This window comes from Arvicanthis niloticus, chromosome 5, assembly GCF_011762505.2.
Source record: "Arvicanthis niloticus isolate mArvNil1 chromosome 5, mArvNil1.pat.X, whole genome shotgun sequence".
NCBI classification, from domain to species: domain Eukaryota; kingdom Metazoa; phylum Chordata; class Mammalia; order Rodentia; family Muridae; genus Arvicanthis; species Arvicanthis niloticus.
Window position 1 is genome coordinate 45,231,210 of NC_047662.1, and position 25,194 is coordinate 45,256,403.

Below are 25,194 nucleotides of genomic sequence, written 5' to 3' on the forward strand. Positions count from 1 at the left end.
AACAATGGGACGCCATCTGAAGAGGGCACGGACTAGAACGTTTCCAGACAAACAAACCTTGACTAGGTGGAGCTTGGCCAGGGGCTAGGGGAGGGTCGCCCGCCCCAGCGCCTGGCCCTCCTGTCCCGAGGCAAGTCTCACTGTATACACTCCCCGCACCCTCCCACTTCTCTTCAGATTCTCCTTCCATCTCGGTCGCGCTCAGATTCATCCCTTCCGTCTTCACCGCCGCGGGCTTTCCTCCGGACGCCTCGGCTCTGCGCCCCCAGCCTGCGTCCAAACGCGCTGAGCTGCGCTCACCCCACCGCGCCCCCGGCGTCCCCGTCCCGCCCCCCCACCCCCGGCCCGCTGCACTGTGGGTAGGCGGCGGCGGCGGCGGCAGCGGCAGCGGCAGCGGCGCTCAGAGCCCGCGGCCCGGGGAGGCCGCGCGCCGAACATGGCTGAGAAGCAGAAGCACGACGGGCGGGTGAAGATCGGACACTACGTGCTGGGGGACACCCTGGGCGTCGGCACCTTCGGCAAAGTGAAGAGTGAGTGCAGCGGCGCGGGCACGAGGCCGGGTGGCAGGTGGAGCGCCCGCGGGCGAGCCCGGGGCACAAGCACCTGGCGCGGCAGCCGGGGCGTGGGTCCGGGGGGACCGGCGGTTATGGGGTGTGCCTTGGCGGGGGTGCCTGCGAGCGCCCTGTCTTTTCTCTACCCCTCAGCTCACTTGTCTGCAGAATTGGGTGACTGGCCCAGTCCGAAGGGCCCCCGAAGCGTGAGGAGGATGGAGGAGTCACGGCGCCACGGATTGGGAGTGGGTCTCCCACTGGTGCCAAGTGCTCTGCGTGGAGCCGCATCTGAGGTCTCACTTAACCCTTAACGTGATTCGGTCAGGGTGCGGTCCTCACCTTAGAGGTGAGAGAACGCGAGCTCTAAGGCTTCAGAGACACGCCCAAGGTCACAGACAATTGGCAGATTCAGGGTGAGGTCTAAGATGTCCTCCAATTTTGGCCTTGCAGATGAGGCCCCTCCCTGCCTTCCCCAGATTCTTCCCGGTCCCAGGCCTTTGATGGTGGAGTTGACTAAGGGCATGCCTAGAGTGGAGAGGTGGCAGTTCCTCTGGTGGGTGTGTGAAAACGCTGGAATGCAGCTGGTTGGGTAGAGAATTTAGGGGAACCCCCAGCTCTGCAGGTTGATTGGTTCAAGGAAGCCTTCTGGGGTCAGGGTCTGGGAGAAAATGTTCCTTGGTAATGGAATTTGGGTCCCCAAGAGGTCAGACTTGCTTAGGCAAGGGTTTTTTTTTTTTGGTTGGCGAAGGGATTGCTTTGGGGGGTTTGGAAAAAAACAGGTTGCTTTTGAAATTTCAGACTGCACTTACTAGTTAAGTATTAAACTTTGCTTTGCTTTCTTATTAGTTAATAACAGTCACATGGGGTTTGATTACCGGTCCTTTTAACAGAACTACTGCTCTTATTAAAAAAAAAAAAAAAATACTTGGTAGCAAGTTGAGAATTAAAAGTGAAACATTAGCCTTTTGTTGTTGTTGAATACATATTGGGTAAGCAGTCTGGAAATTTTATGCGAGGCTTATTTTTCACATTTTGTCCTCCATTGAAGACTTGAATAGAAGGGAGAGACTATCGTTTCTGCTAGGATTAACTCCTCTTGGTATATCTAATACCCGTTTGTACAGTGAGGAAACACTGAGTGCTCTTACCACGAGGAATTGTTCCAGGCAGCGAAGTTCTAGGAAAGAGCAAAACTTGAGCTTTTTTGGGACTTAACTGTCTACTAGGGAAAGGCAATCAGGATACCTGTGAAAAGGATAGGCTCCCTCCTATTGGGAAAGGAGAACAGGGGAAGGAAGGATGGGCACTTTTGTGAGGTTGGCAGATTATATTAAGGTGGTCACACGTGGGCTCACCGAGTGGGTATTTTTGTAAAGACCTAAAATGATTGTAAGGTTCTTTGAAGTCTTGTGAGGTCAGGATCTTGTAAGAATTGTGGGTAGTCAGGAGATGATCCGGAGATTAGATGAATGTTGTTGACACCATCTTTGCTGAGAACTGCGTTGCTGTGGCATTGCAAAGTTATGCAAACGGCTGCTTTGCCATTTAGGGTAAGTTATATAACTTAGCCGTATATGCTTTCGTGTTCTGTGTTCTGCTAAGTGCTTTGGTTTGCTCTTGAATTTTTTTTTTTTATTGTGCTCTTTATGTAGAGTGGAATACCCGATCTGATTCCTCAGGCCATTGTCAAGGGATAATTTAAAAGTATTTGGATATAGTCTCTGTCTGCTTCTAAACACCAGCTTCCTAAAATGTAAATTGAACAGAAGGAACCTTGATTTACAAGAAAAATCTTTTTCCTGGAGAACCTTGGTAGGACAAGGTATCTGAGCTTTTTCTGACATTGTTTGATCTTCCCTAAAGAGACACTGTGTGGTGTGATAGTTACTATTCATGTCAAATGCACGAAAGGAAGAATCACCTAGGAAGGGAATCTTAATAAGGAATTACTTAGATCTAGTGTGCATATTAAAGTGGGAAGACCCCTCCATTCTGGGCAGCACAGTTCCGTGAGTTTGGGTCCTGCACTGTGTAAGTACAGAGGGAGGGCTGAGCGAGAGCAAGCAAGCCTGTATGTGTTCTCTCTGCTGGTGACCGAGAATGTGCTTCAGCTTCCTGACTTGACTTCCCTCAAACTGACTGTAGCCTGGGAAGTTGAGTTAAAATAAGCCTTTTCTGCCCTAAGCCACTTTTAGTCAGGGTGGTTTTTTTGTTTGTTTGTTTGTTTTTGTTTTTGTTTTTCGAGACAGGGTTTCTCTGTGTAGCCCTGGCTGTTCTAGAACTCACTCTGTAGACCAGGCTGGCCTCTAACTCAGAAATCTGCCTGCCTCTGCCTCCCAAGTGCTGGGATTAAAGGCGTGTGCCACCACTGCCGGCAGTCAGGGTGTTTTATGACAGAAATTAAACTAGTTCATGTGGGTTTGTAATCAATACAGCTATAGTTGTTCAGTTAAGTCACGGGACTGGTGAAACAAAGCATATGCATTTTAAGAATACACTTTAAGCTGGGCAGTGGTGGTGCACGCCTTTAATCCCAGCACTTGGGAGGCAGAGGCAGGCAGATTTCTGAGTTCGAGCCCAGCCTGGTCTACAGAGTGAGTTCCAGGACAGCCAGGGCTACACAGAGAAACCCTGTCTTGCAAAACAAAGCAAAGCAAAACAAAACAAAACAAAACAGAATACATTTTCTATTATTTGACAGTTTCATACAATGTGCTTTAATTAGAGTCACCCCACTCTCTCCCTCCAACTCCTTTCATGCCCTTCCACCAAATCTCCATTCTTTCATTTTTCATTCATATATGTAGATATATATCTCTACATATGTGTGTACACACACACACACACACACACACATATACATGTCTGTGGATATGTGCATGGCTATGGGGCCAACCACTGGAATATAGGCAGTCTACTAGGGGTCACATCTCTGAAGAAAACTAGCCCCTCTGCCCCCAGCCCATGAGCAGCTGTGAACTGCCTAAGTAGCATCTCATCTAGGTGTGGGCCTTCTTGAGCTCCTCCCCTATCCAAGGCATAAGTAGTTTTAAAAACATATATTGAGGTATGTTTACCATATTGTAAAAGTCACTGATTTTAAGTGTACAGTTTAACAGTTTTTAGTATTTGGTAAAGTACCACAGCCACCATCATAGCTTAGCCATAGAACATTTATTTTATCTACTTACAGTTAATCACATTCCCACCCATAACCCTCAGATACCACTATCTTTGCCTAATATGTATATGGAAAAAGATGAATTGGGATTGTGGAGTATGGTGTCTCTATATCTAACATTTTGTTTTCGAGGTTCATAGCTAGCTAGCATAACGTATCACTGATTTGTTCCTTTTTATTGTTGTATGATCTTCTATTGTATGTATGTGCTCCCTCCCCATACATTCTTAGCTGCTGGATATTGTCTTGCTGTATAGGCTATTACAAAGAGTGCCTCTATGAATATTCACATGCAAAGCTCTGCCTGTGAACGTATGTGGTTTCCTTGAGAGAGAATACTTGGGAAAATAATGCAAAGGAAAGAAAGATACAATTCAGCCATGTTTAAGAGGTTTCAGTCTGTGATTACTTGTATCAGGACTTTGAGACCACCAGCTCCTGAGTAAGGACACCGAGATTTCTATTTATTATGAATGCTTAAGGGCTTATAGTTTAGGCTTATTCCCATCTAGCTTGTAAACTAGCCCACTTATTCTAATCTAAGTTCTGCTATGTGGCTTGTTACTGTGTCTCAGTCTCTAGTCCCTTGTCTTCTCTGCATCTGGCTGGAGAATTCCTGCTTGCCTGACTCTCCTTCCCCAGGGTTCTAGCTCTCTCCAAAGGGCTGCCTATCCTGCTTCATTGTAGGCCATCAGCTCTTTATTAAAACCGATTAGAAGGTGAGAGAGGGAGTGTTTACAAAATAAGATGTAGCCATATGAATAACAATACCAAGGTCAGCATTCAGCTCTCTGCAGGCACAGAATTCAGCCTTTGAATAATAAAAGACAATCCTTACCCAGTGCACAATATTATCCCAACAGTTACTTGATCAATTTCTCCTGTGTTGTAATGAGGCAGAACACTGTGGTAGGAAATATATGAAGCAAAGAGGCTTATCTCATTAAAGATTGGCTCACCTTCTGCTTTCTACTACCACTCAGTATGGCCATCATGCTATGAACACAGCAGGGATCAGTCCCTTGTTGAAGGTGGAATCCAGTCCCCTCAGTAGTGGTCCAGTCCCCTCAGTAGTGGTCCAGTCCCCTCAGTAGTACCACTGACTGGATTCTGATTTGTCAACACACAGTGCCTTTTGTGGAATAATTCATATCCAAACCTTAACTCTGGGGACACAAATCTTTTCACACCTTGGATGGGTACTTGGCAGTGGAATTGCTGGTTCCTAGCATAGTTTTATCTTTTTTAAAACTTTTTGAGATGCTGACAAACTGTTTTCCAAAATGCTTGTACCAACATTTCTCTCCATTTCCTTATCAACAGTGGTTATTATTTGACTTGTTACAGTTATTCTACTGTGCGTGGAGTATCTCATTGAGGTTCAAACTTTGCATTTTACTAGTGACAGTGTTTTACTATTGACCATGTTTTCATTTATTCTATCATATATATACATATATATGTGTGTGTGTGTGTGTGTGTGTGTGTGTGTTGCTTTTTGAGATAAGGTCTCACTATGTAGATTTGACTGTCCTAGAACTTGCTTTTTAGACCAGGCTGGCCTCAACTCCTAGAACTCTGCCTCCTGAGTACTGGGATTAAAGGCATGCACCTCCGGAGCCTGGCTATTTGCTAGTGTTTAGTTGGGATGTACAATACATGGCTTAAATAGGCTTTGCCCTGTCTGATGACTTATATTGGAGTTTGAGTCCCACACCACACTGAAAGGTGCTGGCACCTTTACAAGACGTCTTGGTCTTTAGTGGAATCAGCACCTTTCTTTGGTGCGTAAGTAATGGTGGGATAGATAAACTGTTGTTGTAAAGCCAGTTGCTCTTGGTGGCTTGTGGCTTTCCCATGCACTTGCTAGTCCTGCTTTTTTTCTGCTCTGAGAGTAAGCACCATGGAGTTGTTCCCAGAAGCTGAGTAGATGCTGGCACCATGCTTGTAGACTTCTCAACCTCTGTCACCACTGGCCAAAATAAACTGCCTTACTTAATAAATTACCTGCTCTCAGATATGCTGTATACCAGTAGAAGACAGGCTAAGACAAGTTACTCATCAACTTTTGAGCTGAATTAACAGGATTTTTTGAAATACAGTTTTGTTTCAAGTCTCTTGCTGAATATGTATTCCAAATAAAATTCTTGCTTTGTTGGATTTCCTCTCTCTATCCCTCCCTTTCTACCTCCCTTTCCTTCCGTCATAGGATCTTATGTATCCCAGAGTGGCATCAAAGTCAACACATTGCCAAACCTGGCTTAGAGTTTCTGATCCTCCAGTCTCTACTTCCCAAATGATAGGATTCCAAGCATGCACCGACACGCCCCGTTTATGAGTGTTTGCTAGGCAAACACTTCACCAAGTGAGCTGCATCTTAGTCTTATTTATCATTTTTTTTGGTTGTGTGTTTGAAATATAAAAGTTTGGAAGTTTTGAACTCAAAGTTGTCATTTTAAGAAATGGATCATATCTGTGAGTTCAAGGCCAGTCTGGTCTACGTAGTGAGTTGTGGGAGAGATAAAGGGGGATCAAATATTTGATATCAAAGTTAAAAGAGCTTTGCCTAGGAGATGTAAGATCTGGCTTACTATCTTTTCTTGTGGATATTTGATTGTTCTGACTTCTATGTTTAACTCTGTGATCCACTTTGCTTTCACTCCTAAGTGTGCCAGGAGGTGGGGTTAAAGGTTGATCTTTTCCATGTGCTTACCCACTTGTCTCAGCATGTTTTGTTGAAAGCTCATACATTTTTAATTGTTACAGATTTAGATTTTATAAAATTAATCTCTACTATAAACCTCAATAGTGGATGGTTTAATTTTATGTGGCGATAACCACGTGGAATAGAGGAGTGAGGAGCATTTATGTATTTTCTCTCTTAACTGTTATGCCATTTAAATTTAATTTCGATTGTTGATCTAATTTACTGATCTAAGTTAAGGTTAATAAGCAAAAATATACATAGTAGTATAGCTTTCATGTAATAGCGTAGCTTCAAATGACTTTAAAAACATATAAAATTTTATTTGTTAGTAAGTAATTAAAAACTTATTTAAAATGAACTAGATTGAATTTTCTCTTCCATTAGGCTACAGTACTGCTACTTCTAGACCGTGTCCTTGAAACAGGTTATATGGGCTGACAAAGTTGAAAGAGTAGTATGTTTTTAATCTCTTAAAAGATTTCCTCTAAATTGATGGTTCAAAGCTTCACCCATTCTGGTAGGGCAGAGCTACTGTTTGGAACTCCTGTAGTTAGACCTGCCCTAGTCCTCTGGCTTATGAAAAAGTGGTATAACTAGGATAGATCTGTTGTATATGATTTGTAAAGCCTGGTTGGAGGAGGCTTTATTATACTACCAATTACTCATTTAAAAAGCATCCCTTATTTTTAAGGTGAAGTCTGCCAGATGTGGCTTCTGAGAGAACTGTTCTTTATATCTGTGCACCAGCAGATACTTTTTAGTGACATCAGTCTCCTAGTCAGCAAAGGTCACTAAGAACATTAGGTTTTCTTTTTTAAGTAGTTATCCATGTCACATGGATTTCAGGAAGTTAAATAAATATTTCACTAGTTTCCCATTTATTTTTGAGATGAAACATTTCAAAATGTAAATAACGAGTTTTAAGTGGCTAGTTGGAAGATTTAAAGGTATATTATGCTTTCCTTGAGATTTATGTTTTATTTCCACCAGTTGAGGGCCTAAGCATTTAGATCCTTATTGTATCTCAGTCCTGAAAGCGAACATGTGCATCGTAAAAAGACCTTGACAAGCTTGTTATTAAGCTGATTAAGAAAAGAAATAGATTTAAACATGTTTGTATTTAATTGCTGACCTTGGTTTAACAGAAATTCGAATTTCTTAAGAACAGAGAAGGAGTGTGGATACATCAGCACATAGCTATTTATCCCAGCACTCATGGCTAAGACTGGAGGATCTTGGATGCCTCTCCTGCTTTGGCTACAGTTAGTGCCTGCCTCAAAAATAAAATAGAAAAGGGAAGTACATCTTTAATTCTTCAATGATAAAAGTCACAATCTTAAGTTTTTTTTTTAAAAAACTGTATTCTGATTATTACACTATGTACACTTGAAGTTATTATTGGTACTGTCCAGAGTAATCTTCTGTTGCAAGTGGTAGACAGATATATTTGAAACACGTCCACAGGGACATGACACTTGCATACTCTTTTTGGTGTACAGAGCATTGGAGTGGGATAACCTAGTGTGGAATTATCATAAGCCAGCTAGCTGTGTGGCACATGCCAAACTCATATTCCTTACACGGCATGAAAAGTACATGAAAATACATAGTTCCAAAGGTCCACTTATACACACAGTTAACTACACTGTGACCATTACCTGTGATCTAGTTCTGAGAACAGAACTTTATTTGATGAAAGGAATTTGTGGATAGATATGTTCAGAAATCTCTAATTGGGTAGACACTGCTCACTTTGAACCTCTCCTATTCACTACCCCCAAGGCAGGTATTGTGTACATCACATGTGATGTTCTTGTGCCCCAAACTCCCTGGAAGAGATGAGAGCACAGCTTTGTCACTCTCCTGCTGACACAGCGCTGGTCTCCTCCTCTGTGTCGCTGTCACTGCCTCTATGAAAACAGGCCAAAGTGTTCGCTGTCGTGTGGTTCATGCCAGTACTGTTCGTGCTCTGTAATGCAATATCACTTCAATTACCCCGAGATTCCTGTGGTTTCCTTAATGGCAGGGAAAATATTTTACAGAAAAATTAGTTAATTTTTGAAGTCAAGTAGGTAATTTAATTTGGTCTAGCAGAAAGATCTAATCTCAAATCCTTTGAGATAATTAGTAAGTGGGTTCCAGTGTTGAATGCTCTGTAACAGTGAGAACAATCCTTACCATATGTAGCTCCAAACACAAGAGAAAGTTTGTGAATTAGGTTTGTACTCTTTCTATTTAAGCAAATGAGATGACTATGCAAAGCAGTGTTTATTCTGATATGTGGTAAACCGTCTTATTTTTAGCATGGTGCTAGTGAGGAAGGAATTTCAGGCAGTTTTTATCTCTGCTAATAATAGAAACTTTCTTCTCCCCTCCAAGGGAGCAGCCTCCTTGCTTAGCAGGGACTTGTTTGGTGGTGCTGGCCTCTGATGGATTTTCACTTTGTTTCTTTTGCTGGTGTCTTTGTTTTTTAAGAATTTTCTTCAAATAATCTGTTATTAGATTTTAAAAAACCAGCCTTTTATATAATTAAAAAGTTGCATTTTTTTATTCCAAATGTTAATGTGCTTAGTTATTAAAATATTTTGCTGCTTGTGGGTTTTTTTTTTTTTTTTGGTCATTTTATGTGTTATTAAAACCCAATGAGCAGTGTATTTTCATGCAGAACTGACTTTTTCTAAATTATAAATTAGTTATAACCAATTAATTGTGGTTGTCATAACTGAAAATAATGGAATTAAATTTTTACACATACACCAGTTCTTTTTTTCTATATTCTTACTTGTACAATTCTATTGGTATACATTGTTTTGGTTTTCCCTCTTTACTGTGTTTGAGTTGGTGCTGTGTGGGATTCCAGAAGTGATTTCAGTTCTCCCAACCAGTTAATACAATAATGCCAGCAGTACGTATTTGCTGTCTTTAATTATATTGAATTTCAAGCACAAATAACATTGCTATTAATGTTATTAATGTGGCTACAGACACAACTACACACAGCTGACTTACTAATTTAATTGAAGTGAGAATGTTACAGAACTGGCTTAAATGATTCTGTTGCATATTTAATGTCTTACGTTACTGTCATCTAATGAGCCCGTCTTCTCTCAGTCATTCCAAGTCCTCCTTTCATAGCCTGTTCCAGTGCTCTCTGAACTGCTAGATAATCTCACGGCTATATTGCATACTATCAATAGATTGCAGCTAGAGAAATTGACTTTGTTTTTCATAGTAGCTTTGTGATTAAGATGAAATGTGCTCTGGATGGTTTATCACTGCTGAACAACTGTCCTTAAAGAAGTTAGTTAGTTATCATCAGAAAGGGATACTCTGTCTATACTTGAATTGTCTTCAAGATTTATTTTTAATTTTAATCATGTGTCTGTGTCTGGGTGTGTGTATGTGCCTGCAGAGGCCAAAGGTTTTAGAACCCCTGGAGCTGGAGTTACAGGCAGTTGTGACTTGCCTGACACGGGTGCTGGGAACTGAACTCAGGACCTCTAGAAGAGCAGTAGGTGCTCTTAACCACTGAGCCACCTCTGCAGACCGTGCCACTGAGTTTTTTATAATGATTTTGACATGGACTCAGATCCAATATGAGTTGCTATTTAGGATGACAAAAAGCTATTTGAGATAACTAGAAGACAGACCACAGAATCAGAATTGAAACTGAATAGACTGTTTTGGTTGCTATATAAAAGGCCAGGAAAGTGAAATTCAATAGGGACCTGTGTCAAATATAGCTCTTAAGGTAAGCCCAAACCAAAACACGGGTGGTGCATAAAGAGTGGAACAGTCGATAGGAATTTCAAAGACTTGGAGTTTTAGGTGACCACAAGCTTCAGAACTACACATTATGAATGCTTAAATGATAAAATTGTAGCCAGGTGGAAAACAGATGTGCAGAGACAACATTAGCTGGCAGTCGAGGAGTAGTTTTTGTTTTGTTATACTTTAAGTCAGATTTGGAACAATGGGTGTTACAGCTTGGAAACGCATAGCCAATTGTGGTTCATTCTGACAATGAGCTTTATATTCAGGAGGAATCCAAAAGTGTGCTGTGTGACCTCATAGAGGAAATGTGATGTCTTTCACACTGTGAGAAAAGAGTGTGATTGATGCAGCTAAAAATGCATTTGGGAAAAAAAAAAAAAAAAAAAGAGTTGCCATAAGTGGCAATGCCTTGGAGATGGTTGCAAGGAAGCACAGTGTGGGTCAGAATTAGATTTGCTTTCAGGCACCAATACCAAATATCTATGAAATTTCTGTTATTGACTCATTTACTCGGGGTGCAGGTGGTTGTCCAGCAGGATTGTTACCGCAGACTTCCTAGGTTACATGAAAGGTAGGTATTGCTTCCCTATAATGATTCTCTTGCCAACTTTATCATTTGGTTATTGCATATACATTTTTCTTTGTGTTATTGACATCTCCCCTAGCTATGATGTGTATGAAATCAGCTTTCATACATAGTTAAGCACAACTAAAAAAACTGGAGGGAAAATCCCAAATAATCCCACAGCCATCTGTTTGAAGGCAGCTAAACCTATTTCAAGGAATCCTGAGAAGAAAAATCCACTGGAATGAGCCTGACATTTTGAGTTTGCTAATTTGTGAGGATGATAACTGTGAGAAGCCAAGCAGAGAACAGTAGCCAGAAGAGAGAAGGACTGAGCAGTGTGAATTCTGAGGAGAAAATAGAATTAGGTTTTCCAGAACCAGTCCTTGGTAAACATATGCATCTGTGGTTAGTTATAACACTTGGAAGATTAAAAATTCTGTTTATGATCAGCTTAATTTCAGACTAAGAATGTGTACTGTCTATCTTCTTTAAAGGAAAAAACAACAAACAAACAAACAAACAAACAAACGAACAAACAACCCACAATCAAGTGGTGTCTCTACAGATGTTCACATTCAGTGTTCAGCATTCCAGGAGGCGTCTGTGATAACAGGAGAAGCATGAACATGATTCAGATTTTAAAGTTATCAGATGTGAACTTTAACTTACTAATATATTTAAGATGGGGGCCTTTTATTATCAGGTTTGGAATCCATACAAACAAGCAAAGGAAATTTGCAGAGCTGAAAAATGCAGTCATCAAAACAGAATTTTGTAGATGTCTTAACAGATTAGATTCTACTGAAAAGATTAGTGTAGTGAATGATATAGGTCAAAAGTAAATATCTAGACCTATAGATATCTAAATATCCCAAAGAGGGATGAGGGATAGAAAGAATGTGTAAGTCACAAATTGGAACAGATTGAAAGTCCAGTCTATTTGTTATCAGAACCTCCACAGAATTATAGGTTATGTGGGTATGAGTGAATGGAAACAGAACCTTAGGTTTCCCTTTATTTAGTGATATTCTAAAAATATTTTAATTATATGTATGTGTGTGTCACTGTGTGGGGGTGTTGTGGCATATATATGCAGTGTCCACAGAGGCTAGAAGAGGATGCCAGATTTCCTGGACCTGGAGTTACAGGCAATTGTGAACCGTATGCAGTGAGGGCTGGGAACTGGATGCAGGTCCTCTGTAAGAGCAGTACATGGTCTTCCTGCTTAGGCATCTCTCCATTCCTGGCGTTTTCCTTTTTTAACTTTTTCTGAATATATAGTAAGATAAATATGACTGTGTAATTTAAGATGATGATGATGATGATGATGATGATGGTGTGTGTGTGTGTGTGTGTATGTGTATGTATGTATGTATGTATGTATGTATGTATACAAGTGTCCATGTCCATGTACCATTGTAGGAGTCTGGAGGTCAGAGGACAACTAATTCTTGAGAATCAGTTCTACTTTGCCACCTTGTGAGATATGGGGAATATTGGATTCAGGTCATTAGGACATTCTGTCAGTCCCTAAACATCATTTTAATGAAAACTGACTGGAAATGGTTAGTTGACTTTGGGCTGGAGAGTCTATGGAAGAAGTATAAGGTCATAGTTTTTATACAGTTGTAAGGAAACAGAAATGGGCTTCTAGCTTCCATTTAAGATGTCTATTCAGATGCATACACATGGCTCCTGCTTAAGTCTTTTTACTAGAGTTGACAGGATCCACTCATGTGAGTCTCATAACTTGTTATGACCTATATGAAGTCTGTGCTGGGTTGTAACAGCTCTGGGTTTTAAGGACACATGAGATTATGCTATATTGACATTCTAGGTCACCTATGTCTTAAATCTTTGACAACTAAGTGAAGTTAGAACATTTATCATCTTGTAAATACTACTTTGGATTCAAGAACATTGATAGTTACAGAGTGGGCATTGCACATTCTTGAAGGGAGAAAGTGAACAAGAGTGATTTTTGAAGAATGAAAGAAATAAAATCCTAGCTTTTGCCATATGAATGGAGAAAAAAACCTTAAAAGTAAAGCAACACACTCTTGTTTTGAGAGATAAATTTAGTTTGTTACCAGCATAATCACAGCAAAAGATAATATTAGAATTATTCAGTAAGCAAGAAATTAATCCCAAATAAAAGCAAGAAGCCTTTCTTAGGGTTTTATTGATGTGAAGAGACCATGACCATGACAACTCTCTCTCTCTCTCTCTTTTTTTTTTTTTTTAAAGTTCTACATCTTATTACTGGACAAACCACACTCCCAGTTTAGACATGACCAAGTCTCCAGGTTAAAAATGTTGAGCTCCATCTGGTAGGATTGATTGATGACCATGATTCAGTATAAAAACTTGACATTGTGTGACTCAGCTTCCTTCTCCTCAAGTGTCTTCGCTTAGAGTTATGCCTGATTTTGTTACCAGTTTTCATCTGAATCCATTGAGGAATAGGATTATTTTGCTTTTGTTTCTTGGCTAGGAATCACTTGATTCTGAAAGTGTTGTGAGAAAACTGGCTAGAAGCCAAATCAGGTATATGGCTCACAATGGAGGAGAAAGAAGAGCCATGGCAGCTTGTATAAAGGAAAACATTTAACTGGGGCTGGCTTACAATTCAGAGGTTTAGTCTACTATCATGGTGGAAGCCTGGGAGCAAGCAGGCAGACATAGTGCTAGAGAGGTAGCTGAAAGTTCTACATCTGATTGGCACGCAGCAGGAAGAGAGAGTGACACTGGGCTTGTCTTGAACTTCTGAAACCCCAAAGCCCACCCTCAGTGACATACTTCCTCCAACAAGGCCATAAGGCCACAGCTCCCAATAGTGCCACTCCCTATGAGCCTATGGGGCCATTTTTATTCAAGCTAACATAAAACCCAAAAGGAAATGAAAGGCTCACTGGAAAGGGCTCACAGAACAGTAACTAAGTCAATACTGATAATAAAAGTCCATCCTGTAAGATTTAAAATATATGTCTGAATGAAACACAGAGCAAAATGTGAGAGTAGACTAATGAATTCTAAAGCATTTAGAATATATTGAATATCTGAGAAAAGGAAAAATTCTAAATTTGTATTAGACATTAGGGAGTCAAGGATGCATATTATAATCTCAGGGGTTATCGTCAACACAGATCCTAAGGGGCCATTGAGGTGAAAACTGGTTTTGTGTTTCTTTTGTAGAGAATTTTAAATCATTCCACAACTTACTATAAGAGATTTTATGGAACAGACACAGCGCTGGAGCTGGAAAGGCAGGAGAGGGTGTGAGTAGTGGTGGTCACACCCCTGGCAGGATCTATATGTCCACAGAGTGAGGACAGGCAGAGCATTTCAGATCCTTTATTCTTTGAGTGCTAGTGTAAATAATCTCTTCTGTACTGGTCAACTTTTTCTGATTACATCTTACCTTAAGTGATTATGTAAACATTAAGTTAATTTTCTTATGGAATTAAAAAATTAATAATTTCTTATGGATTGACTTGGGGTTTAAAGAAATATTTTAAAGTTAGAGTCTATAAAGCCAGCAAAAATAAAGTTTTAAGAAAAATAAAGCAGAAGCCAGGTGTGGTGGCTCATGCCTTTAATCTCAGCACTTGGGAGGCAGAGGCAGGTGTATCTCTGAGGCCAGCCTGGTCCATATAGTGAGATTTCCCCCTTCCCCTGTTACAAATAAACATACCAAGAAGTTAAGTATAATTCTTTTTTTTTTTTTTTCATTTTATAAATTTTTTATTATTTGTGATTTTTTTTTCTCCAGCCCTGTCCCTCAGTCCCGTAAATTCTGGAGGAGCTGCACCAGCAAAGGCACAAGGTCCAGCTCTCCTATTAACATTAGGGAAGGGAGAGAAGATGTGCAGGGTCCAGCCCAAACGTCCAGGAATCAAATGTGAATGAATTTTCTGGGACATGGGAATTTTCGCCAGCTTTGCCTCTACATCCTGCTGATCCATCAAAGGGATGCTAGGATCTGACTCAGGCAGCGGTAAGGAGCAGGGTTGGGCAATACACCCCTGGGCTTGCTTCAAGTCCTTGAGAGACCAGGAGGGCATGGGGCATGGGGCAGTCGGCGAGGCGGAAGCGCAGGCCAAGGTGGCGGTAGGTAGCCAGGACAAGCACAAGCAATGGCAGTAGCAGTACGAATCCAGTGACCAACAGGGCAGTGAAGCCTGGGTCCTGCAGATGCTGGGTGCAAGAGGGTGCCTCAGAGCTCAGAAACTGGGAGTGGCTAAAGCCTAACATGGTGACAGCAGGTAGCAAGATGGTCCCTAGCATCAGTGACAGCAAGGGGAGGTTGAAAACAGCCACCAGCAGATTCTGACCCTTTACTAGCACTGCACAGGCCCAGCAATCTGGGGGATCCTGGGGCTCTGGGCTGCCAGCAAGAACGGGGCGCTGGGCTCCTGGAACCTCTGCCATGGCCTGGTTGGTCTAAGTAGAGTTCTTACCAAATCAGATCAAAACAAAACAAACAAAAAAGCCCAAACACATCCTCAGGCCTTTCCTGACTGACTTTAAACAGCCTGTTTTTTTCTCTACCTCTTGTCTGTCATTCTTTATGTGCTTTATTTTCTTAACTTACCACCATTGAACCAATATTATGTGATATATTTGCTTATTATTTATATTCTCCACCAGAATGCAACTTCCACTTATTTTCAGAATTCAAGATAATTCCTTATATACTTCATACAATATTTACTAATTTTGAAATAATGAAAAATAACTGCACACACTCACATGGTAAAAACAGCAAGAGAGAAAAGTCTTCTGAGATATGTGAACGCAACCTTTCAGTACTGAATATATGCTCAATGTGTTATTATGGGGCTAGCAAAGGAGTTTAGCCAGTTTTTATGTCTCCAATTTTAATTTGTGTTTTTGATTCATAAGAAAGGGTAGAGTTCTGTCTTTTGATAAAGCCTTGATTTTTTTTTAAAGATTTATTTACTTTATGTCTATGAGCATGCTGTTGCTGACACACCAGAAGAGGGCATCAGATCCAATTACAGATGCTTGTGAGCCACCATGTGGTTGCTGGGAATTGAACTCATGGTCTCTGGAAGAGCAGCCAGTGCTCTTAAGTGCTGAGCCATGTCTCCAGCTTGAGCCTTGATCTTTGATGGAATAATAAGTAGTTCTTTTGATTACTGTCATCCAGTGTCCTTCCTTCCATCATGGCTTCATTTAGAATGTCAAGCAGCACATAAAATGAAAAGCATGCAGGTGGTGGGATTTAATATCACTGTGGAAGCAATTCTATGGCCATGTCTGGGTGGGATTTTCTAAGTGGAGGTGGCATGACCCACATTAAATGTGAGTAGTCCCATTTCATGGGTTGAGGGGGTCCCTTTTGAATGAGAAGAAAAAGGTAGCTGAGCTGCAGTATTCAGCTCTCTGTGTGAGTACAATGTGAATATGTACTATAAACATGCCTGCCATGACTTCCCCATCGTGATGAACTATAAGCCCAAATAAGGCCCTGTTCCTTACATTGCTTTTGTTGGGAATTTGGTCATAGCAGTGAGGAAAGCTAACTTATACAGATAACCGATACCCAGAAATGTTTGGTTTTTAGGCCTTTGGAAGTGGTTTGCAGAAGGACTATGGAGAGTTTGCACCCTTGGGCTACAAAAGCCCTAGTGTGCTGTAAGCAGAACTTTGTTTTTTAAAGATTTATTTATTTAATGTATGTGCATACACTGTTGCTCACTTCAGACACACCAGAAGAGGGCACCGCATCCCATTACATATGGTGGCTAAGAATTGAACTCAGGACCCCTAGAAGAGCAGTCAGTGCTCTTAACCGCTTGAGCCATCTCTCCAGCCCCCATGTAAGCATAACTTAATGGAACAGTCTGTTGGGATATTGGAAGACAAGAATGTTGAGAGAACTGGTGAAAAGGAGGCCTCCATCATGAAATGTCAGAGTAAACAAGGACTCTGTCTGGAACTGGGTTAGGGACCCTTTATTCAGTATTCTGGCAAAAGAATCTATCTGGCTGTATTCTGCCGATTTCCTGAGAACTTGAGTGAGGCTGAATGTATTAGACCAGTTTGTGTGATAGGGGAAGTTTCAAGATAGAATATCATTCAGTCACGGTTGCTACTCAATGTCCATTGGTATAATCCAAGTCTACAGTGAGAAAGAGCAGAATGCTGAGCAGAGAGATAAGAAAACTGACGTCTGGGGAGGCAGTGTGTGTGAATTAAGTGTCAGGTTTCAGACAAGGAGAGTGTTGATGAAGGAAAAAAACTATCTGTATTTGTTTAAGAGATTAGTGCCATTGACAGGAATCTGGCCCTCAGCCCTAGAACAGGAAATGTGCTCTGAGGACAAGAGCTCACTCACGGAAGGCTTCATCTGATGGAAATTCAGATTCATTTGAAAGGAGGGAACCTAAAGTAAGAATGATACTGTTGGGGTTCCCAGCTCAAAACCAATTTTCTAGGAAAGGATTTCCCCAGAGTTCGCTTACAGAAGTCAGTATAGCTGTTGTCCAGGTCAGGCTCCATTCCAGGTTGCTGGCAGAACTTGGCAGACTGGTCCACAAGACAGTGCTTTCACAGGCACAAAAGAAGCAAGGCTGAGGAGGTCATGAGGTCTGTACAACAGTCCTGGAGAGCCACTGAGGCCTGGCGATGCATGCCAGCTTGCCAGCATTGCCGTTCCTGTTAGGAGGATGTCCTGAAAGGTCAGTGAAGCTGGAAACCAAGGCTGTAGTGGAGACCCCAGCATGTTGGTGAATCTAGAACCATGGAATTTTTGCTGAAGAAAGCTGTAGACATGGAGGAGAGTTGGCTCAAAAGAGGGACTATGTGTACCTCAGGCTGCCCAGCTGAGGAATGGAGTCATCCAATTCTTTGGAGCCCAAATGATTCCACCATGATCCCCAAAAGCTGGAGTCGAGCTGTAGGATTTGGTGTTTTTCTTAATGAATTTCAGTCTCCCTGTGGTCCATTCATTTCTTGCTGTACTCCAGAGCTCCTTTTTGGAATGGAAATATTTATTCTGTGCCTTTGTATATGGTAAGAATGTAACTTTTTAAAAAATTTTATAGTGTCTCCCAATTAAGAGATTACCTTGAATCTCAATAGAGGCTTGAACTTTGTAATTTTAAACTACGTGGTAATTGCTAAAGATTATAGGGAGTTTTGAAATTAGATTGAATACATTTTGCATTATCAGATGTCTATAAATCTATGAGGACAAGAGTAGAAGGTTATGGCTTAAACTGGTATGTTTGTGATTCAGGGTGACAATGAGTTTGGGGTTGTGATGGTTAATCTTGTTTATCAATGTAATATAGAATTTAGAGTCACCATGAAAACAAATTTCTGAACATGTTAGTGAGGGATTTTCCAGATTAGGTTAAATGAGGCAAGAAAACCTACAGTAAATGTGGGCAGCACCTTTTGATAGCCTAGGGTACTAGACTGAATAAAGAAGATCGTGGAGCTGTCACTCCACTTTGTCACTGTGGATGAAGTATGACCAGCCACCTCAAGGTCCTGCAACAGCTACTCTCTACTGTGCTGAAACGAGCCCATTACCTAGGTTGCTTTTGTTGGGGATTTTGTCACTGCAGTGATGGAACTTGGTGTGCTGCCCTATTCAGATGTTCTTCAGATTCCTGCTATCCTCACCTGCAGTCTCATTATGACGCTATCTATCCTATAGAGCTCGGAGAATTAAATATGTCCATATACTTCTTAGTGTGAGACTTAAAGATCAAAAGTAAAAAGTGTTTTGCTTCCGTGTCTTCAGGGAACCTAAGGACTTCCCGAAAAGGAAATTTGGAAACAATCAGTGAGACCATTTTGTTTCATCATGGGCAAAGAAGAAAGGAGCCTTGTCTTATTTTGGCAGGAGTCTGGTGATGGTAGGAGTTAGAACATATGCACATCAGACCACTCCTGATTCCCAGAGTTAAAGTTCTGAGTATGCATGAGTAAAGGCCAATAACCTGGGCCAACTTTTGCACCAAGTTCCAACCTGCTGATAGATTTAGTAACCCTTGGCTTGCCATAGATTAGGTATTGATTCAGTGTCCTAGTCCTTTTGAGACAAATTCTCATTATATAACCCTGGTTGACCTAGAACTCAGTATGTAGACCAAATTTGGAGTGATTCTCCTACCTCTGCATCTAGGAAGCCAGGATCATCATGCCCAGGGTCCCCAAAAGTTCTCAGTTAACTTTTGAAATTATAATGCTGCCTTTGTTACTTTCTTGTTCCTATAATAAAATACCTTGGAAAAAGCAAAGCGAGGAAGAAAATTTATTTTGACTTAGTTCCAGAGGAACACAGTCTATTATGGTGGTGAAGATGTTGCGGCAGTTGGGGAAGGTAAGGTGTCAGAAGCAGAAATCTGACATCTGCATTCAGGAAGCAGAGCCTGAATAGGAAGTGAGGTATTGCAATAAAACATCACCTCAATGGCTCTATCCCTCCAGAAAAATTCCAACTCCTATAGATTCCATAACCTTCCACCATCTGGGACCAAGTGTTCAAACGTGAGAGTCTGTGGAGGACATTTCACATAGGAACCATGACACCCTCTACTCCAGAAAGATTCTCATCCTTCTAACCCTTCTTTATATGAGTGCCGATAGTCATAAACTAAACACCCATGAACACTGCTTCCACAAAGACAGAGAGAACTGGTGTCCCAGGAGCACCCTGTGGTCACTGGTGTCTCAGGGGCACCCTGTGGTCACTGGTGTCTCAGGGGCACCCTGTGGTCACTGGTGTCTCAGGGGCACCCTGTGGTCACTGTCTCCATTCTTTATTCCCACTGGACCCCCTCTCTTTATTACAATTGCACACACTTTTGAGCTTTTTAGAAACAGAATTATTTCTATCTTGCTTCTTTTACCTGAGCTTATGTTTGTGAGCTTTTTGTGTGTAGCTGCGTACAATTGCAATTTGTTCTCTCTCATTGATGCACAGTATTACATTAAGGCTCTACTACTTGTTCTGTTAAGAGACATTTGGGAGGTTTTTGTATTTTGATTATTATGAATAATGCTGCTTTAAGCATTCTGTATTTTCCATTTATGTCATTTTGCCATGTTAGACATATAAGTGTAAAATTCATCCATATCATTTTAGAAGTAGGTTTTTTCTACCCTATTTCAGATTTTGTCATGAAGACCATCTTACAGGGCTTAGTTTTATTTTCTGATCTATGTAGATCAGATTCAGTTTTCTGTATTTGTCCTTCCCAGTCTTCCATAATTATCCTTCTACATTTAGGCCATGTTATTTCAGCTTCCACATATGCGGGAGAATATGTGATGCTCATGGTTTTGTGCCTGGCTTATTTTACATCATCAGTTCCTTTCATTTTACCGTAAAAGACAGGACTTTGGTCTTCTTTACGGTCCCATTGTGTTTATATACCTCCGTTTCTTGAGCTGCTCAGTGGAGGTGGGCACCTAGGTTGATTGCGTATTCTCAGTATCTTGGACCTGCAGGTGTTTTTTCGGTATGATGATTTCATTTCCTTTGGATGTGTCTTCAGGCTTGGGATAGCTAGATTGTCTTTTAATTTGGGGAGTGGGGCACACTTTTTTATAGTACCTATGCTTTGTATTTCCAACAGACAGTGTAACAGAGTTCCTTGTTTGAAAAAAAAAAAAAAAGCCTTTCTAACTAGGGTTTGGTTTGTATTTCCCTAGAGGCATGTAGGGCAAGTGGGCTGTGTCACCAGACAGACATAAGAACTGGTGAGGCTGAGTGGGCTCAAAGCCCAGGAGTCTCACAGATTTGAGAACAGCAGGAGTAGAGACTCTTCCTTTCTCGGTACCTGCTCTGAACACATAACCATGACACCCAACTGAGAGGACCATAGGCACTCAGTCATGTAGTATAGCACCTGGAGTTCTCCATGCTAGTGAGGTAACTAGATAGTCTTAGCCTTCAGCCAATGACCTTCCCTTCCTGGATATTCTTATGCCCTTCTACTAAGAGGTATATAATCCCTGATTCACCCTCAGTAAAGTGTATATGTTCACATCTACCCCCAATAAAGTAATATGAAGAAGCTAAGATTGTCTCAGTGAGCTGCTTCACTAAAGGTCACCACAGCAAAGGCCTTTGCCTAAAAAACCTCCATGCTAAGACTTCCAAATAAGGCTTTTCTCTTCTCCTACCCCTCTAGTACTTGGTACTTGCTCCCAATCAGACCCTGCTTGGATTGAGTTCTGTCTTCCCCTTCCTGCCTGGTGTGCAGACACTCTGAGGGGAAACCTGGACCTTGGATAGACCCCTATTATTGATTTTCTCTCCAGGTGCCTGGGTCGCCAAAGAGAAGACTGGGAACCGTAGCTTTCATTCCAGACCACACTTCCACTTCCGGTCTCGTGTGTAATGGAGTCTGACACCAAAAAGGGAAACATGGGCTTTAGAGTCCTTTGGGCCTAAAGGACTTCTTCTCTGGTGCCAAGGTGTCCAGACACTCCAGCAGAGAGGCAGAGCACAATACCTCATAGATTCCTGGGAGATGTCATTGTCCTAGGTTTCTAGTTTATCCCAGGGATGCCCCCCAAAACCAATTCTAGTTTTCTTTCCCATATATCTCTCCCTCTGGTCCTTCCCGTACTTGATCCCTCCTGTTCCCTCCTCACCCCTCCCACCCAGTTTCCTCCCTCCATCCCCCTACCCATGTCTATTTTATATCCCCATCTGAGTGAGATTCAACATCCTTCCTTGGGTCTTCCTTGTTCTTAGTTTCTTTGGGCCTGTAGATTGTAGCATGGGTATCCTGTATTTTATGGCCTAATATCCACTTAAAGTGAGTACATACCATGTTCATCTTTCTGTGTCTGGATTACCTCACTCAGGATGACCTTTTCTAGTTCAATCCATTTGCCTGCAAATTTCATGATGTTATTATTTTAAATAGATGAATAATATTCCATTGTGTAAATGTACCACATTTACTTTATCAATTCTTCAGTTGAAGGATATCTGGGTTGTTTCTGGTTTCTGGCTATTATGAATAAAGCTTCTATGAACACAGTTGAGCAAGTGTCCTTGTGGTATGGTGGAGCATCTTTTGGGTATATGCCTAGGAGTAATATAGCTGGGTCTAGGGGTAGAACTATTCCCAGTTGTTTTTTTGTTTTGTTTTGTTTGTTTGTTTGTTTTTTGAGAAACTGACACGTTGATTTCCAGAGTGTTTGTAGAAGTTTGCATGACTACCAGCAATGGAGGAGTGTTTGCCATGCTTCATATCCTCACTAGCATGAGCTGTCACTTGAAGTTTTGATCTTAGCCACTCTGACAGGTAAGATGGAACCTCAAAGTAGTTTTGATTTGCATTTCCCTGATGGCTTAGGATGATAAGCATTTCTTTAATATTCAACTTCATAAGGAGAAACAAAAACCCAGGAAAGCTAAAACAGTCCTGTACAATAAAAGAATCTCTGAAGATACCACCATCCCCAATTTCAAGTTGTATTACAGAGTAATAGTAATAAAAAGTGCATGGTAATGGCACAAAAATAGATTGATCATTGGAATCGAATGGAAGACCCAGAAGTAAACCCACATACCTATGGACACTTAATTTTTGACAGAGAGGCCAAAACTATACAATGGAATAAAGAAAGCATCTTCAACAGATGATGCTGGTCTAACGGGATCTCTGCATATAGAAGAAGGCAAATAGATCCATATCTATCATCCTGCACAGAACTCAAATCCAAGTGAGTCAAAGACCTCAACGTAAAACCAGATACACTAAACCTAATAGAAGAGAAAGTGGGGAACAACTTGGAATGAATTGACATAGGAGACAACTTTCCTGAACAGAACACCAACAGCTCAGGTTCGAAGATCAACAATTGATAAATGGGACCTCATGAAACTGAGAAGGTTCTGTGAGGCAAAGGACACTGTTAATGGGATAAAACGGCAGCCTGCAGAATGGGAGAAAATCTTCACCAACCGTGCTTCAGACAGAGGGCAGGTATCTAAAGACACAAAGAACTCAAGAAATTAGACATTAACAAACCAAATAACTCAATTAAACAATGGGGTGTAGATCTAAACAGAGAATTCTTTTTTTTTTAATTATTTATTCATTTTACATGTATGAGTACCCTGTAGCAGACCGGAAAAGCGCATCAGATCTCATTACAGATGGTTGTGAGCCACCATGTGGTTGCTGGGAACTCAGGACCTCTGGAAGAACAATCAGTGCTCTTAACCACTGAGCCATCTCTCCAGCCCCTAAACAGAGAATTCTTGACAGAGGAATCTGATGAGAAGCACTTAAAGAAATGTTCAACATCCTTAGCCATCAGAGAAATGCAAATCAAAACAACTCTGAGATTCTATTTTACAGCCACCAGAATGTCTAAGATCAAAAACTCAAGGGACAAATCATTCTGGTAAGGATGTAGGGCATGGGGGACTCCTTCATTGCTGGTGGGAGTACAAACTTGTATAACCACTTTGGAATTCAAGTTGACAGTTTCTCAGAAAACTGGGAACATAAACATTTTTAAAATTGATCCTATCTGATGTTTTTTTCTCAGCTGCTAATGATACATTTCTCAGCAAATATATCATAGGCACACAGTCATTTGTTGTTAAACAAATTTCCCAATTTACCTTCTTCAGATAAAGACTTCCAGAATTTAAATTTAAGGATGAGTCTTTTTTTTTTTTTGAATGTATCACATTTGATTAAAAAACCACCAGTTTTGTTTGTGTAGGGGCTATGCAAATGGATAAATAAGTGTAATAAATCCATCAGATTATATTTGGGAGTATATAGTGTATTTTTATAAAGAGCTTTGTTTGGAGGATGAGGGAGATGGCTTAGGAAAATGCTGTCATGAAAGCCTAGAGACTTGAGTTTTATCCTTAGCACTTATATTTAAAAAAAAATTAGTTGTTGTAGCACCTATAATCCTAGCTCTGGGGAGATGGAGACAGGAAGATCTTTAGGGGTTGATAACAGCCACTCTGGCTACTACAGCTTCAGTTGGAGCAAGGAAGGAAGGAAGGGAGGAAGGAAGGAAGGAAGGAAGGAAGGAAGGAAGGAAGGAAGGGAGGGAGGGAGGGAGGGAGGGAGGAAGGAAGGGAGGAAGGAAGGAAGGTAGATAGGTAGGTGTAGGGTGATTGAGGAAGACATTTGATCTAATGTCCACAAGAACATACACATGTATATGCAAAAATTCAGACATGTATACACAATGAAGAGTTTTGTTGTATTTGTTTTTTTAGTTTCAACATTGTTTCCAGTCTATTTACCAGGGTCCATAGGACTCCTGGGAAGTGGGAAGAGAGAGAATTTTCCCTGAGGATAATTTTGGAGGTACCAAGATGTGGAGTTAAATAGCAGCTCTATTATTATTTTTCAATGTGAATTTTGATAGGTTTCTTAAACTATGTAAATTTCAGTTTTTTACTGTTGGAGAACTCTTGCATAGTTTAAATTTTAGAAAAATTTATATAAAATGCTGATGTAATAAACTAGGTTTATGTTTGTGTATAAGTAGAATTGCATGTCCATATATACACTTATAAAAGTGTGTGGTATGGTAAACACTCTATTATTATTATTACCTGTCCTTGAGAAGAATACCCTTTCTGCTATTAATATCATAACTGCCTTCCCCAGATTGCTTTACTTCCTGGACCCCTATAGTATCTGGTTATTTAATCCTGCTTTGGAGATTCACTCTGACCACCTCCTTTCTATAATATACTATACTCCCCTCCCCTGACCTCCATCATTGTTACCTGAAGTTTAAGACCATGGATGAACAACTTTGAAAAGTCCTTATGTAGCTCTAAAGATACCTGAGCACTTGTGAATTTCTGCTGGTTAATAGTACGGCTTAGCATTACTGATTTTTAGAATACACACACATTTCATTTTAGCAGTTACTATGCACCGTTCACTAGTTAGGATTTCTCCACATGTTTGCACTAACTATATCCTCACTTGTAGCCAGGTGCTTTATATTCTCACCAGTACTTGGAATTCATTCTTTTAGTCATATTACTTCTCTCATTCTCTACCTTTTAAAAGATTTAGCCTCATGCAGATTCCTAGGACAAGGGGCAAAAGCAGCCACATTCTTTGTCAAAATATCACAATGATAGTCTCTAGATCAGTTGCTAATATTGTTCACCTCTTAAACCTTTTGAGCTGGGCCTCCATAGTCTACACTGCTCTCAGAACTACTGTCTTCTAGCTCCTACTAAGATGGCCTTATGTTAGAGCTTTATTGCTTTGAGGAGACACTATGATCACAGAAACTCTTATAAAGGAAAGATTAATTAGGGCTTGCTTACAGTTCAGAAGGTGAGTTCATTATCATCATGGCAGGAAACATGGCAGCATGCAGGAAGACATGGTGCTGGAGAAGTAGCTGA

At 40.9% G+C, this 25,194-nt stretch overlaps 1 protein-coding gene across 6 annotated transcripts in view; it reads left to right on the forward strand.

The window, feature by feature from the left end:
• The first annotated feature begins 274 nt into the window (after positions 1-274).
• Prkaa2 (protein kinase AMP-activated catalytic subunit alpha 2) overlaps positions 275-25,194 on the forward strand; it is a 74,115-nt gene continuing 49,195 nt past the window's right edge. Inside the window, exons 1-2 of one of the 6 annotated variants that reach the window (XM_076934549.1) lie at positions 391-530; positions 14,554-14,778. In XM_076934549.1, coding sequence (XP_076790664.1) covers positions 14,754-14,778 — 25 coding nt within the window. In that variant the 5' untranslated portion in view covers positions 391-530; positions 14,554-14,753. Of the gene's footprint in view, positions 531-1,555; positions 2,102-14,553; positions 14,779-25,194 lie in introns of those variants that run through there. The other 5 variants (XM_076934550.1, XM_034502231.2, XM_076934552.1 and 2 more) reach the window with 5 other exon arrangements.